Raw genomic sequence first — 15506 nt, 5'->3', positions numbered from 1 at the left:
GATTAGCAACAACACCTCCTCCATTCTCTGGCGCTCACCGATGACTAGGAGACAAGATTCCTAACAAAGACGCGTGCTGGGGGCTGGGGGCAGGTTCCGGGATGATGTATCTTATTCTTAATTAAATTATCAATTGAGCCCCCATGGAGCAGAGAAATTAGGCTGGCTTATTGAAGTACTGGATGCAAGGGGGGGTGCAGAGACCTGGTAAATTGAAACCAGAGGAGTCGGGCTGAAAATAGACCCCAGCCTGAGCTGGCTCATTTCAACATGGATGCATCCGGGGGCAGGGGCTGGACCCCTCCCTCCTGAGGGCCAGAAACAGCCCGTGCGCTTTGGAAGTAGGGTCCAGGGTTATTCCAGAACCCCCCGTGGAGGGCTGTAAGCCCAGGGGCCTTCCCTAGCCCCCTGCTGAGGTCAGAGGGAGGACAGGCCAGAGGCCCACTGTCACGTCTCAGTCTCTCTGCCTCCAGCTCTGCTCCACAGTCGGAACACGAACCCAGGCCCCGTGGGCCCTGGTCCAGAGCAGTGCCCTCTGGTGCTACTTAAAGCATCACGAGCTGCAGAAACAGACTGCCAAACTCAGGGACTTGGCTCCATAGATGTCTATTTCTTGCTCATTTAAAGGCCCACCACGGGTGACGAGTGGGAGGGGTGGCCCCCTCCACAGCCATTTGGCAGCCCTGGGCTCCCCAATTGTTCTACTCTGATAGAGGGGCAGCAGGAACATGAGGGTCACGCAGGGGGGTCTTGTGGTCTAAGCCGAGAATCAGTGCACATCCCTTCCCCTATACCCTGCTAGCACAGCCATATTGCCCCACCTGGATGCAAGGGGGTTGGGATGGGTGGCCCCTGACCTCCCAGCAGCCACCCCAACTCTATGGAGGGCACCCCTGAAGCTGAAGTGGACAGCAACCGTCTCTGCCTCCTCAGTGTGCCACCCCTCCTAGGACAGGGGATCTCAGCCATGACACAACGGACATTTTGGGCCCCACAAATTTTTGCTGTGTGGTGGTACATCATAGGATGCTGGGCAGGATCCCTGACCTTTACCACTAGTTGCTAGTAGCAGCCCCATGGCTGTGACAACCAGAAGTCATTCAGATATGGCCAGATGTCCCCTGGAGAGCAAAGCCACTCCTCGTGGGGAACCCCTGACCTAGGAGGATCAGTCATAACAGAGACAAGCTGTAGCTAAAAGGAGAGAAGGCAGTGGGAGAGTCTTCCTGGTCAGGAAGGGAAGGACCTGCAGGTGGAAACCTTCCCTGGAGGCCAAAAGGGGGCTCAGGACAGGCAGGTGCACTGGATAGTGGGACCAGGCCATGTCCCATGTGCCCCCCGCCGAAGGCTGCCTTCAGCATGCTCCCACGGTGCCAGGGCCGTGGGAGTGGCTGGCGACTGGTCCAGGTGCACACCTTCCATTAAATTCGCCCTGACCTTGGGCTGTGGGCCAGGTAAGGGCTGTGTGTGAGAGAGAGAGAGGACACCTCAGGCCAAATGGGGACAGCACTGAAGCAGTGGCCAGAATCAGAACCCCTCACCCTCGGGGCTGGAAGGAACTCGCCCACGCATGTGCCTCCACCCCTGGCACAGAGGAGGAGACTGAGGCCCAGGAAGGAGATTGGGCCTCACAGGCCAGGGCCAGAGCTCCATTCCCGAGCTTCCCCTTGCTCCCGCCAGAGCCCAGGCTCCCTCCCCCGACCCTTGCCCACCCCACAAACTCCACTAAAGGACCTGGGTCCCTGCAGGAGACTTCCAGGTGGGAAACGGTCATCATCCCTAGCCCGTGTTTTTGCTTTTTAACTATTTTAGCCTTGCTCTATCCCTCCTCCCGTCACCTCATTAGCTGGAAGTCACAAGGGCTTTCCAGAAAAAAGAAATGGACATTATTGGGGTGCCCAAGAATTGGGGCAGGAGGGCTTTGCCTTCCTACTTCCAGACCTCTGCTGAGAGCTCCCCGAAACTGCACAGGAACCCCCCCAAACCAGGAGAGGCTGGGAGAGTGCAGGCTGGAGAGGCATTAGCGTGGCTGTTTATTTGAGAGCTTGTTTAAAACTCTGTAACATTCACCTAATGGGAAAATTTGAAAAGAATTCAACTGGATTTGTCCTTGTTAAACTAACATTAAGGATATTTAACAGCTGTCTCGGGCACATCACATTAAAATCCGGAGACAGACCTGACAAACTAATGGTTTTGTTTGTCATCGGGAGAATGGGTGNTGCTCCCGCCAGAGCCCAGGCTCCCTCCCCTGACCCTTGCCCACCCCACAAACTCCACTAAAGGACCTGGGTCCCTGCAGGAGACTTCCAGGTGGGAAACGGTCATCATCCCTAGTGTTTTTGCTTTTTAACTATTTTAGCCTTACTCTATCCCTCCTCCCGTCACCTCATTAGCTGGAAGTCACAAGGGCTTTCCAGAAAAAAGAAATGGACATTATTAGGGTGCCCAAGAATTGGGGCAGGAGGGCTTTGCCTTCCTACTTCCAGACCTCTGCTGAGAGCTCCCCGAAACTGCACAGGAACCCCCCCAAACCAGGAGAGGCTGGGAGAGTGCAGGCTGGAGAGGCATTAGCGTGGCTGTTTATTTGAGAGCTTGTTTAAAACTCTGTAACATTCACCTAATGGGAAAATTTGAAAAGAATTCAACTGGATTTGTCCTTGTTAAACTAACATTAAGGATATTTAACAGCTGTCTCGGGCACATCACATTAAAATCCGGAGACAGACCTGACAAACTAATGGTTTTGTTTGTCATCGGGAGAATGGGTGCGAGGAGATGACAGGCAGAGCGGCCTGGGCAGTGCCCCGGTGCTGTTTCACCCACATCAAATGGGGTCCCCAGCGCCCCACCCGGACAAGCCCTCCTTCCTGCCGGCAGACCCGGGTACTGAGGGGCTGTGTGATGGCGGCCAGCAGGGAGAGCTGAACTGAGAGCAGACAGCCCATGTCTGCACCCCACTGCCCGGCAACCTCCTTTTCCCCTCTACACCAGCCCAACCGGTCCACTCTGTGGACCAGCTTTGGGGAGGTAGAAGCTGTTGCCACAAAAGGGGGCTGGTGGAGGGTGGGACCCCCAGAAGTCCGTGTTACTGGAGACCTATGGCCTTTGAATCAACCTAAGCAAATTCAGGATTAAGTTAAGGCACTGAATGTGGAATGGCTGTGTTCGTTTCTAAATTTATTATCATTGCTCCTCATTCATTCATCATTCATTCATTCATTCATTCACTCATTCAAGGACATTTCTTCCAGTGTCTGGATGCCCCTGGTACGTCCCCAGAGATGAGACAGCCACTCACACGCATAGCCAGCAATGCTGTGACAGGACAGGACAGAATTCTGAGGGACCTTGTGAGAACAGCCCCCAGCCTGGGTTTGGGGTGGGGACAGGGTGACCTCACATGGATGGCAGTCCAGGACCTCTGGACATGGGCTGTATTTGGGTCTGGTCCCCAGTGCTGGCAGCGTGCTCTCTGCAAACTAAGTGTGGATGGAGTTCAGGCATAAGTGGTTCTGGGAGGCGGGCTGGAGGAGGGGTTCTGGGAAGCCACCAGCTTCGCAGGCCCGCGCCCGTCCCCAGATGCCTAGAGCCCCTCGGGCTCCTGTCAGACGAGTTCTGTTCCCCTTCCCAGAGCCATCACCCTGGAGAACACCCTTGTCATCCTGTCAACGGTGGCTCCCGACGCAGGCCGCTACTACGTGCAGGCTGTTAATGACAAGAACGGGGATAACAAGACCAGCCAGCCCATCACTCTCGCGGTGGAGAGTAAGTAAGCGGCAGGCCCCGGCACTGCTGCGGAGCTTATCATTAAATCTTGAGAATGGGACTCCAAGGGGTCATGAGGAAGATGGAATGGTACTGGAGGAGGGGGCAGGGGGAGCACAGGGGAGGAGCCCACCCGAGGAGGGGGAGCTCCAGCTGGGGTGCAGCATCAGAGCTGAGGCAAGGGGGGGCACTGCCTTTGGGCCCCATTCCCATGCATCAGGAGAGGGAATGCCTAGCTTGGTGGCCAGCGGGGCCACTGGAGGGCCCAGAAGGGTGTGCAGTGTAGGAGGGAGTGTGCGTGCGGGGCTAGCCACCCCAGGGCTCAGGTGCAGACAGGGAGAAGGCGCCAGGTGGCGGGAAGCTCATTTTTAAACAAATAGACTAACTGCCTGTATTCAGCCAGCGTGTAGAAGGGCTGTTCCTACTCGGAGCCGGGCCATCCTCGCTGATGGGGACACAGGTCGTCCCCTACACTCCTGTCTGGAAGTGCCTCTGTGTCCATCCCCAGGGACCACCCAGCGCCCGGGAAGGGAGAGGCAGAGCCCTCCCCAGTGGCAGGGGCAGAGGGTAGCAAATTGAAAGGGAGGCCCCCTGAGTTTCCTTTGGCAAAGAGGCATTTGTCCAGTTCACACTGAGCCGTGAAGGAAACGCTGGGCCGTCCTCCCTGGCCAGGCTGGCCCCCTCCCTCCCTGTTCCACCTCGGGGTTGAGAAGGTGGGTGCCACCCCAGCAGCTGGCCCAAGCCAGGCGTCCCAGAGTGTGTGGGATGAGGCCAGAGCATCCCGCGGCAGCTGAGCAGCCACACGAGCTGAGGGAGCCAGATGTTTACGTCTCTTCACATCTGTGCCACCCCTGCTCCAAACCGAGTCTCATTTATCATCCATGGTCGCTCGAGGACGCGCTGCCAGCAGCAGGATGAGGGTGTGGGCCAACATGGGGCCTTCCGGGTTCTTCCTTTAATCCCAGCCTCTGTCTGTCTGCCAGGGCCCGGAAAGCCGAGAACATTTCCCGGCCTCTTCCATCCTCATTCCTGGGCCTTCCAAGTGCCCACAGAACCCCCTCCCATTTCTGCACAGGTCACTCTCCTCCACATTAGGTGCCACTCTGCCTAGAAAGAGACCTGGATGGAGGGAAGAGAGTTCTCTTCCGGGTACTGACCTACCGGGGTCACGGGGGTAACCTTTGACATTGACCTGGGCCCAGGGTCACAGTGATGATGGTGTTTCTATGGGAAAAGGAATTTAACCACCAGAAGATGTTTTTCCCCATATGTTTCCCAGTGATCAGAATACCTAGAGTCTAATGGAATCTGGTCATTAATTGGATTCATGGTCCCAGTCAAGGCCGGCCATCTTCCTGGGTGACTCAGTTTACCATGAAACCAGTTTACCTCCCGTTCTGCTTTCCTCCCCCAGCACCCAACTCTCCTGGCCGACTGCAGGGATTGTTCACTCTTTCTCCACGTTCACGCCCACAACCCTCCAGCTGGCGGAGTGAGGGGGGATAGGCAGGGCCCCTCCGCACCCCACGTCTACCAAGCCTCCCCCGGTTGTCTGTTTCTCCCACCCCATCGCCTCTTGCCTCCTGCTCTCAGGCAGTGATTTGTACGGGATGGAGAGCAGAATCAGCTGATTCTCAGCTAATTTCTCCTCCCACGAGTGACTAGGCTTCAAAATCCTGTTTTTGTCACTGACCCAAATCCCCAGCCTGCTTGCCTGCCAGCCTGTGTGCTAGGAGCAAATGCTGCTTCTCCCGCCACTGGCTCAGCTCACTTACCTCCCCGCCCCCCCAGCCTCGCCCCTGTCTCTGCTTGCTCCCCTCACCCCCTCTGCCCTCCTCTGTCAGGGCAGGCAGCTTGTAGGCAGCACCCCCATCCCCCCAAACCCATGCTCTTCCCAGCACCCCCATTCCTCCCCCAAACCCATGCTCTTCCAAAATAGNCCTGTGTGCTAGGAGCAAATGCTGCTTCTCCCGCCACTGGCTCAGCTCACTTACCTCCCCGCCCCCCAGCCTCGCCCCTGTCTCTGCTTGCTCCCCTCACCCCCTCTGCCCTCCTCTGTCAGGGCAGGTAGCTTGTAGGCAGCACCCCCATCCCCCCAAACCCATGCTCTTCCCAGCACCCCCATTCCTCCCCCAAACCCATGCTCTTCCAAAATAGAGAAGAGAGCCAGTGACCCCAGGCATTCCCCCTGCCCAGGTGTAACCCTGGTGACCTCACACGGGCAGTCGCCGCTCTTGAAAAGTCCTTAGCTGGTGGCAGCCCCACACCTAAAAATCAGACCTGCACTGCCCAACGGAAATATAATGTGAGCCACATACGTTATTTAAAATTTGCTAAGTACCCTGATTTTTTAAAAAGGGATAATAAATAGGTGAATTTAATTCTATTAATATTTTACTTAACAACATATCTCAAATAGTATCATTATAACACACAATCATTATGGGAAAATATTAATGAGCTATTTTACATTTTTTTTTCATGTCAAGTCTTTGAAATAGGCATGTATTTTATACTTCCGGTGCTTCTCAATTTGGATGCAAAATTTTCGTCTGAAATTCGTGACCTGTATTTAGAGTTCACCAAATTTACTGCTGAAAAGGCAGAGCCATGCGCCAGGCTGTTCCACACTGACTTAAAAGTATTCTAATAGCTGATTCGGGGGCCTGTTTTTAATTAAATGCAAATTATCTAAAATGAAATCCCATTGAATTAAAGAGGCTGGGTCACACTTCAAGAGCTCACCGCTACCTGTGCTGGATGGGGGAGGTCAGCCCCCTGCCCCTGGGCAGCTGGACCCTGCCCAGGGTGGAAGCAGCTAACCCCTCCTGCCACCACTCACCTGACCTGCGCCCAAGGTGAGTCGTGTGGTCCATGAGCCTCCGTTTCCTCATCTGTAACATAAAGCCTGTGGCAAAGTGTAGCTGGGAGGAGTAAAGGAGGTGACTCTGGGCGAATGGACCTCAGTGGGTGTGCCTCGTGCGGAGACCAAAATTGCCCTGGGGCAGCAGGACCCAGCTGTGCCGCTGAGTGGGGAGCCCCCATGCTTCCTCCCGCCCTGGGCTGTCCACATCGGGAGCTCACCCGGAAGATGCCCTCCTCCTTGCTCTGGTTTGCCCCAGGTGTCCCCAAGCACAGGCAGGCAAATCCCCAGGAGGAAGGACCATCTATCATTTATCGAGCACCTACTGTGTGTTGGTAGTTGCACTCATCCCAGACTAGCTTAGCTTGGGGACAGACCAGGGTGTTGAACCAGGTCTTCCTGAACCCCAGGCCCTCCATCACTGGGTCCAGGGTCCCTAGACACTGCCTGTCCCTCCCTCCGAGTCCCACAGGCTGTCTCCTGGGCCTGGACATGAGCTTCAGGGTTCCTGGGGTGGAACAGACGGGTCGGCCATCCCTCTACTCTCCCATAGCTAACAAGCCAGCCAGCCCCAGGCCCTGGGATGGCCTTAAATTCTGAGGGCTCTGCCTTCCCAGCTGCATTGAGGGGCACTGCTTGAGCCCTGTCTGTCTCCTCCTTGGGCCCCATCAATCCAGGCCCTGGTACCTGTGTACCCAGCATATAACAAACAACACAGAGCATACTTTTATGGATTCAGCTATATCAGCAGCTTTCAATTCAATCACTCTTTATGGCACCTACATGCGGCTTTTATATTGTTGCAATTATTTTGCTTTATATGCTTCCTTTTGTCCCGTCCCCCCCCCCACTTCATTTTACTTTATTTTTGACATTTCATTCCCATTCGACCTGGGCCTTTATCAGCCAGGCCTGGAGGCCAGGCGGGAAAACCTGCCTGGGGTGGACCAGGGTGGCAGTGGGACCAGGGTGGCAGTGGAACCACGGCGTGCCCCCCCCATAAAGGATGACCAACCGCTGTCACCCAGGGCTGTGCATGTCACTAGGGCCTGCCTCCTCCCAGCCTCCCAGAAAGGGGCCGGCTAGATGGATTCCTGTAGTGAGTGAAAAAGTCCTCAGATGTATTTTCAGGAGCCAGGAGCAGATGCCCAGGGAATATTGGAGTTTCTGCCAGTATTGGGCCCACACTGACCCAACAAAGATAAGAACGAGGCCACTTCTTAAAGGACGCGTTACTGCCTGTCTTAGGAATATTGGGGCATTGTTCTGTTTCAATACAGCCCACGCACGATGGGTTCTCATTCATTTCAGCCATTGACCCTGGGGGGGTACGATGCTCGTTCCAGTTGTTTGTTCACCTAAAAGACGTACTCAGTTGCCTGCTCTGTGCCAGACACCGTTTCTTGTGCTGGAGACCCGGGGGCGTGTGAGCCTGTCTGAGTCAGCCCAGGCTCCTACAACAACACCACAGACTGGGGGCATCCACACAGACATTTGCATCTCGGAGTGGTGGAAGGCCGAGGTCAGGCCGCCAGCAGTCAGGTTCTGGCGAGGGCTCCCTTCCTGGCTTGCACATGGCCACCTTCTCACTGTGTCCTCACGTGGCAGAGAGCGAGAGAAAGCTCCGAAGTCTCTTCCTCTTCGACTCTCCCTTATGACTTCATTTAATCCGATTCCCTCCTAAACATGCCATCCCCACAGACAGTCTCATGGGGGGTTAGGGCTTCAATATGTGAATTTGAGGTGCGACAACTCAGTTGCAAGCAAAGATCCACGAGTTTCCTGTCCCAAGGACTGTATGAGTTGCATGAGGCTGCTGCAATAGAATTTTATCCTCTTGCAGTTCCAAAGGCCAGAAGGCTGAAATCGGGGTGTCTGCAGCCCCCAGATCCTTCCCTGCCTCCCCAAGCTTCCCGTGGCTGCTGCCAACCCTTGACATTCCTTGGCTTGCAGATGCACCCCTCCAGGCTCTGCCTCTGGCTTCCCCTGCCTCCTCCCCTGCATGTCCGTGTGGCTGTGTCTGAATTTCCCTCTCCTCATAAGGACATGTCATATTGTCTCTGAGGCCCAGCCGGTGCAGGAGGACCTCAGCTTACCTTGGTGACATCTGCAAAGATGCTTTTTCCATTTATAACTGTGGACATGGATGGGGGGCGGGGAGGGGGGCACTATTCAAACCAGTACAGGGAGTTTGCATCCTGGTGAAAGAGGTAGAAAACGGAGAAGCCAACGAGATAAGTGCAGGTGGAGGGAAGGATTTGGGAGGCTAAGAACAGGACGAGAGCATGAGGGGCGGGCGCATTGGCAGGAGGAGTAAGGAAGGCCCTGGGAGGTGTCGCATGGGCCCTCCGTGGACCCCGTGCAGAGACCATCAGCAGAGGAGGAGAGGCAAGGGGGCCCCTGGGGTCCCCTCTGGTGTCTGGAGGTTCAGCTCAGGTTGCTCGGGCGGCTGCTGTGTGGCCACCTGTCCCACTACACAAGGACAACTGTCTCCATGACATCAGACTCTAAGGGGGGCTGGGCAGAGACAGGATTTCCCAGCTCTGCCCCCAGCTGATACCTGACCTCTCCCCAGATGTAGGGGGACCTGCAGACCCCATTGCTCCAACCATCATCATTCCTCCCAAGAACACCAGCGTGGTGGCCGGGACCTCGGAGGTGACCATGGAGTGCGTAGCCAACGCCAGGTGGGCAGTGCTTCTCCCACTTCTTATCACTGTTAACTCCAGGGGCTGCTCCTGACCTGTGGGCTCTGGGGAGACTGGTTGGAATTTAGAAAGGCCCAGGAGTGTCATAGGAGGACCCATGACAGGAGAAAGGGTATTTAGCCCGAAGGAAGGATAGCAGGTGGCCATGCCAGCTACTGTCACAGGGTTATCAGAAACAAACAAGAGGCTGGTGTGGCCCGAGAGGAGACATCAGGCTCTGAGTAGAAGTTATGGGGCAGCAGGTCTCAGCCCAATATATTGGGGACGGGGAAGTCCTCTCACTTCCAGCCCTCAGAGGAGCCTAGAGAGAGGCAGGGCCCTCTGCCCACGGTGCCTGCCTTTCACACAGGCATGTGCAAGAGGAAGGCTGTGCTGGGAGACACTTCCCATGGTGAACTTTGCAGGAGGTCAGACCTGCTGTCAGGTGCAATCAAGGCCCCTTCCTAGTCATACACACCCCTCACTTTCTCACACAGGAAACAAATAATTTCGCCCTGTGTGGGTGCTATGCTCACTGCTTTCCCACACAACCTTTTTCTCCCAACGACTTCCTGGGATAGATGTCATGACCCTGAAGCCGGGAGAGAGCAAGCAACCTGCCCAAGGTCACCCGGCTGGCTGACAGCAGAACTGCAATACAACAGGCCTCCCCAAGGCCCATGCTCACTGCCATGTACTGGGCCTCAGTCTCCTGGGCTGTGAAATGGGAATAATCTGAGCACCCACCTCACTGGTGAGGTGGTAGACAGAGTGCTGAGCCCAGCCTGCCCTGGCGCCCCGAAAGTGCTCAGGACGATGGATGTGATGGGCGGGGAGTGAGGCCAGTGACCGTGAAGGAGGTCACCTCCAGCTGATTCCCAGAGAAAATGTGCCCGTAGCGGGGTTTACGTTCCTCAGAACCCAAGTTTCTCCCGAGTGTGGGGAAGGCCACCAGGATGAATGGAGCACGTGGAGCAGGTGCAGCAGGGATGCAGAGAAGGCCCGCAGGAAAGGGCCTGCCTGATGTCGCCTGAGCCGTTGTTGCCCCAACGTACTTGACCACGGAACCCCTCTTTCCTGGGACCACTCTGAACACCCTGTGCAACTAACACAGATCCTCCCCACCCCCACCTGTGGCAGATTGGCCCTTGGGGATCCACCAGTTGCTAAACAGGAGAGCCGAGCAAACCCAATCTCAGGGGCCTTGAGGTGCTGGGGTCCGTGATGGTAGAAAAGGGCTCACCCCCCCACCCTCACCCCATCCAAGGTGGGAGGCAGGTACCTCCACCCGCCTGCCCTGTCTCCCCATCTCCAAACTTTGGGTACTTCTCTCAGGTTCCTCCTTGTCACATCCCTCACCTCTAACAGTCTCCTGTTCAGCTTCCCTGCTCTCACGGTCCCCAGGCACTGAGTTACTCCCTCCCGGGAATATGCAGCCTGTTTCTAGGCTGTATCTGCATTCCTGCATTCGCCTTCACCCCAGCCCCAGTGAGCACGGTTGCCCCCTTTTACAGAAGAGGAAACTGAGGCCCAGGGCACTGAAGAAACTTGTCTGAGGCTTGTGCCTAGAATTTGGGCAAACTCCGCGCCCCGCCCTGCCCTGGGGCCTCCGGAAGTCCCTGCGAATGAGTGCTGCTCCCGCCCCCCTCCAGGCCCCTGATCAAGCTGCACATCATTTGGAAGAAGGACGGGCTGCTGCTGTCAGGTGGCATCAGCGACTACAACCGCCGGCTCACCATCCCCAACCCCACAGGCAGCGACGCGGGCTTCTACACGTGCGAGGCCGCGCTGCGCAGCAGCAGCGTCCCCTCCGTCATCCGCGGAGCCTACCTGTCTGTGCTGGGTGAGATGGGGCAGGGCTGCTGGGGGCCCTACTTAAAGGGGATCCAAGCAGAGGCTATACGAGGAGGAGCGTGGCTCTGAGCCCCTCCCCTGTCTTCCTTCCCACAGAGCCGCCTCAGTTTGTCAAGGAGCCGGAGAGACACATCACGGCGGAGATGGAGAAGGTGGTGGACATTCCCTGTCGGGCCAAAGGTAACTTGATGGGCGGTGTGGATGGCAATGGGGGGGGGGCACACCCCCCCCCTCAGCCTCTCCTGTCTCCGCCACAGACTTTTCTGAATTGCACCTCCTCCCCAGGCACCTGACTGAGCAGAGAGCCAGTCTGGCTGTGAGCAGACACCCAGGACACAAACAGGCCAAATTACCACCATCTCTGGGCTGGGAATCGACCTGCCTTGCCCTACCTCGGGGGTTACAAATGAACCCAAATTACTGTTATTTCAGAATAGGTGACAGACCCAAATTGCCCGTAATTTGAGAGTTGTAGACACTACTGAATTACCGTGATGTTACAACTATGAGAATGTGGGTGCCTCAGAGGCTCCGCCCAGTTTCTGGGCTGTTCCGTTCCCTCCTCCCCAACCCACCATTTCTACTGAACCCCCCCTGTCAGAGCCCCTGGGGAATTTCTGCTCTTCCCAGCCCACCCTCCTTCCTCCCGTTGCAGCTGAGCCCAAACAGAGCCCGAAACACGGGTGACCTCGGGTGCCACAGTGGGGCACGATCTGCCATTGAGCTGAACGCAGTTCAAGTAGGAGGGAGAAGTGACAGCTCTTCCCCGGGGGGAAGGCAGGATTCATTTATTCATCCCACGAGCCTTTTTGTAACGGCTCACGCCATGCTGAACCTGTCCTCGGAGCTGGGGAAGACACGGAAGGGGCCAAACAGCCAGACTCCGGCTCGTAGGGAACTGGCCTTCCATTCCCGTGCCGGGAGCAGGGAAACCAATAAGCAAATAAAGATGCCTTATTTCGTTTCATCTAAAAATGCCACCGGTTGTAAGACGCCCCATTATTTTATGTACCACTAAGAAAGAAAAAAGACCGCCAATTAAATTATGACATCCTGTCGATTGTGAGACACGTCCTGATCGCAGAGAAGTTACAGCGGAAAGAATGTACATTATTGAGTGGATGACATGCAGGATTGTTGAATGTCAGGGTGAAGCGTGCTCGGGGGGTGTGGAGCCAGGGCATGCTCTTCTGAACGGGCATGGGGAGCGCTCTGGGGGATTGCGTTTGAGCGGAGAGGCCCAGAGGGAGAGTGCGGAGGGTTGGGAGTACCTGTGGGAAGGGTGTGTCAGGCGGGGGGTGGCGCTTGAGCAAGGCCGAGAGGCAAGGTGCAGACCAGGCAGGAGGGGGCTGCTGAGGCCCCCCCCCCAAGGACCACTGGTCCCCGCTGCGTGCTCCTTGACGTGGGCTCTGTGGTCAAATGGATCTGGGAAAACGCCCCCCCCCCCCCCCCCCGCCGCTGGAGGTTCCCATAGTACCCGGGAGGCTCTGCTAAACATTGAGAAAAACACATAGTTTGTCCAATCCAGCATTGCCAAGCTAAACTAACCCCAGGGCATTTAAAATTTTCTTGAAATGCCTACCATATAAGAATTTGAGAAGTGACATTCCAAGAACAGCCTCCCACCCTCCAAGGCCACAAGTGCCCGTCTGAGAAGGTTCTAGAGCCCAGGTCTCCCAGGCTCCCAGACACACCCTCACAGGCTCCCAGCCTCCATGTTCTCGCAGGAGGTGGCTGACTGTGGGTCCCCCTCTCCCCCAGGGGTGCCACCGCCCTCCATCACCTGGTACAAGGACGCGGCTGTGGTGGAGGTGGCCAGGCTGAGCCGCTTCCGGCAGCGTGGGGATGGGGGCCTGCAGATCAGCGGGCTGGTGCCTGACGACACGGGCATGTTCCAGTGCTTTGCACGCAACACCGCCGGCGAGGTGCAGACATCCACCTACCTGGCCGTCACCAGTAAGTTCGCTCCTGCCCTTCTCCTGAGCGCTTCCTACCCAGACTAAGCTCTGCTGCAAGCCAGGGGCCTCTCGAGAACAGAGACAGGATCCCAGAGGACTGTCCCTCGGGCAGTCGCCAGGGTGGCGCAAGCCTGCTGCACCCGCAGCCCCTCGCCCAGTGCCAGAAGAGGCCTCTGGTCCCTACCTATCCTCTTGGTGACATGTTCCTGAGAACACGTTCCCTGGCTCTTTGAGAGATGCTCGGGTGTTTCAGCTGTCCCTGATTCCCTCCCCCACAGGCTGTCGCGACCCCATCCCAGCCAAGCCGACCTGCTCGCTCCTCCAAAGAGGAGAACCAGCACTTTATCCTCAGCCCCCCAACTTGCAAATCCCATCCCCTCGGGGGTCTCTTTGGGGGTGATAGTAGCAGCCCTGCCCACTTAATGGAGCTGCCTCAGCCCTCAGATGACATCGTGAGTGGCCACACGGAACCTCTGTGCCAACACCGCATCCTGCTTGGCCCCTCCTCTCAGAGGCAGGGCCCCTTACCAGGACCCACAGAGGCCACAGGGCAGAGGGGAGCTGGGCCTGCTCCGCAGGTGTGGTGGGTGGGGCAGCTTCGGACGAGCTGGTCTGTGTGTAAACCCTGCACCCACACACAGGCCTGGCTGGGTGGCTCCTGGAGGGAAGGGAGACCCAAAAAGTCTGTGTGGACACCTGAGGAACCACAGCTGACCCCGGCGATGGGCTCTCCAGGGCTGGCCTTTCAGGAAGCGGGTGATGTTCTCCCATTGGCCATCACCGTTTCCTGCTTAAGAAACCAGAGCCCCGATGTCATGTTCAGTGAAGGATGGATCCATTTACCTTGTCAGGACGGTGTTCTTGGGAGTCCTCAGATTCCCTGACGTGGAGGCTTGAGAATCAAGGCAGGGTGGGAACTGGTGTCCCCTGGGTCCCTCCACAGGGCAGGTGACATGGGGAGCCCTCGGGAAATCCCATCAAGGCACCTGTGTCCTTCCCCACTGGGGACCCACCCAGCCCAGGTAGCAGAGGCAGGCGAGAACCTGGCCCTCTGGCCCTGGCAGCTCCTCCCAGGGTGCAGCTAAGAGACCCCACTGTCTCCACCCACAGGCATCGCCCCCAACATCACCAGGGGCCCCCTGGACAGCACGGTGATTGACGGCATGTCAGTGGTGCTGGCTTGTGAGACATCGGGGGCGCCCCGGCCGGCCATCGCGTGGCAGAAGGGTAGGCAAGGCCGAGCCTCTGTGGAGGCCCCGGGATGGTCCAGGGCAGCGCTCAGCACTCAGTGCTGGAGGTAGCCAGGGTGGGCTCCCACGCACAGGTGTGAGGGTTGCACCCTGCACAACTCAAGAGGGTGCCTGTCACACACAGTGAGCACCACCTGCCGCCCACCAGGCTCAAGGTGCAGCTCTGTGTCTTCTGAGACCTGTGACCTTGGCTGAGGTGTCTCCTCACTCTGAGCCTCAGAGCCGCCAGCTGTAAACAGGACAGCATGCTTCAGGATGGCGGGGTAGACGGAAGTGCACGCGAAAGGCCTGCAGGGTGCCTAGGGAGGGGCTGGGCCTAACGAACAGCAGCTGTCTGCCGATTAATATTACGAGGGTGGTGGGGGCAGGTGGGAGGGCCCCAGACTCCTGAGCCAGCAAAGCACAGCCGTCTACCTGAGCCCACCCACCTGTGTGCCTTCTCTCCCCTCTGTGTCACACACTCGCCTGCACAACTCTCCCCAGGTACACACACATAAATACACGTGTACACACACACAGTCCATCCCTCAAGCCTCTGTTCAGATGAACCTTCTCACCTAGCTCTCATGCCCCAGGCCCTCCCCACAACCCTTCCCTGCTTTATTTCCCCACCTTCTAATTAACAAAGCAATTAATTTTGCACATTGCCTATCTCCCCACAAAGGCAAGAGTTTTGGTTTTGCCCACTGCTATATCCCCAGGGCTTACAACTGAGTCTGGAACATAGTAGGTGCTCAGTAAATATATGTGGCATGAATGTCAGCACATCCCCGTGTGTACCTAGACATGGAAATAAACACACCCACTTACCATGCTCACTAGTTCAGTGAGCCTGCACAGGTGTGCAAACAGACACACTCGCCCGCAGGCTCACACCTGCAGAACTCCCTCATACAGACAGGCAGGTGGGGTTTTCTGTAAAATAGAGACTGTTAGAAAAACCTGCACTTTCGGGCTCTCTCACACTCGGCATGTCCCCTCTCTGTCTCTCTCCCTCTGTCCCCCTCTGTCCAGGCGCCAGGCCTCCCTAGGTCCCACTGCACAGGGAGGGTCTGTCCTGGCCACATCTGTCCCCTGTCCCTCTCCGTTCCAACCCTGCTCCTTGCTGCTCCCACCCCTCACTTCC

At 56.9% G+C, this 15506-nt stretch overlaps 1 protein-coding gene across 2 annotated transcripts in view; it reads left to right on the top strand.

Annotated features, from left to right (window-relative positions):
• The window catches only part of SDK2 (sidekick cell adhesion molecule 2), a 241788-nt gene that overhangs the window by 154416 nt on the left and 71866 nt on the right, over nt 1-15506 (top strand). For both annotated transcript variants that reach the window (XM_037070049.1, XM_037070048.1), the window contains 6 exons: nt 3635-3768; nt 9207-9318; nt 10971-11161; nt 11269-11352; nt 12934-13128; nt 14241-14357. In XM_037070049.1, coding sequence (XP_036925944.1) covers nt 3635-3768; nt 9207-9318; nt 10971-11161; nt 11269-11352; nt 12934-13128; nt 14241-14357 — 833 coding nt within the window. The remainder of the gene's footprint in view (nt 1-3634; nt 3769-9206; nt 9319-10970; nt 11162-11268; nt 11353-12933; nt 13129-14240; nt 14358-15506) is intronic.

This window comes from Sturnira hondurensis, unplaced genomic scaffold (genome assembly GCF_014824575.4).
Source record: "Sturnira hondurensis isolate 20B ecotype Veracruz unplaced genomic scaffold, ASM1482457v3 Scaffold0018728, whole genome shotgun sequence".
Classification (NCBI taxonomy): Eukaryota; Metazoa; Chordata; class Mammalia; order Chiroptera; family Phyllostomidae; genus Sturnira; species Sturnira hondurensis.
This window is presented reverse-complemented; position numbering and strand designations above follow the sequence as displayed.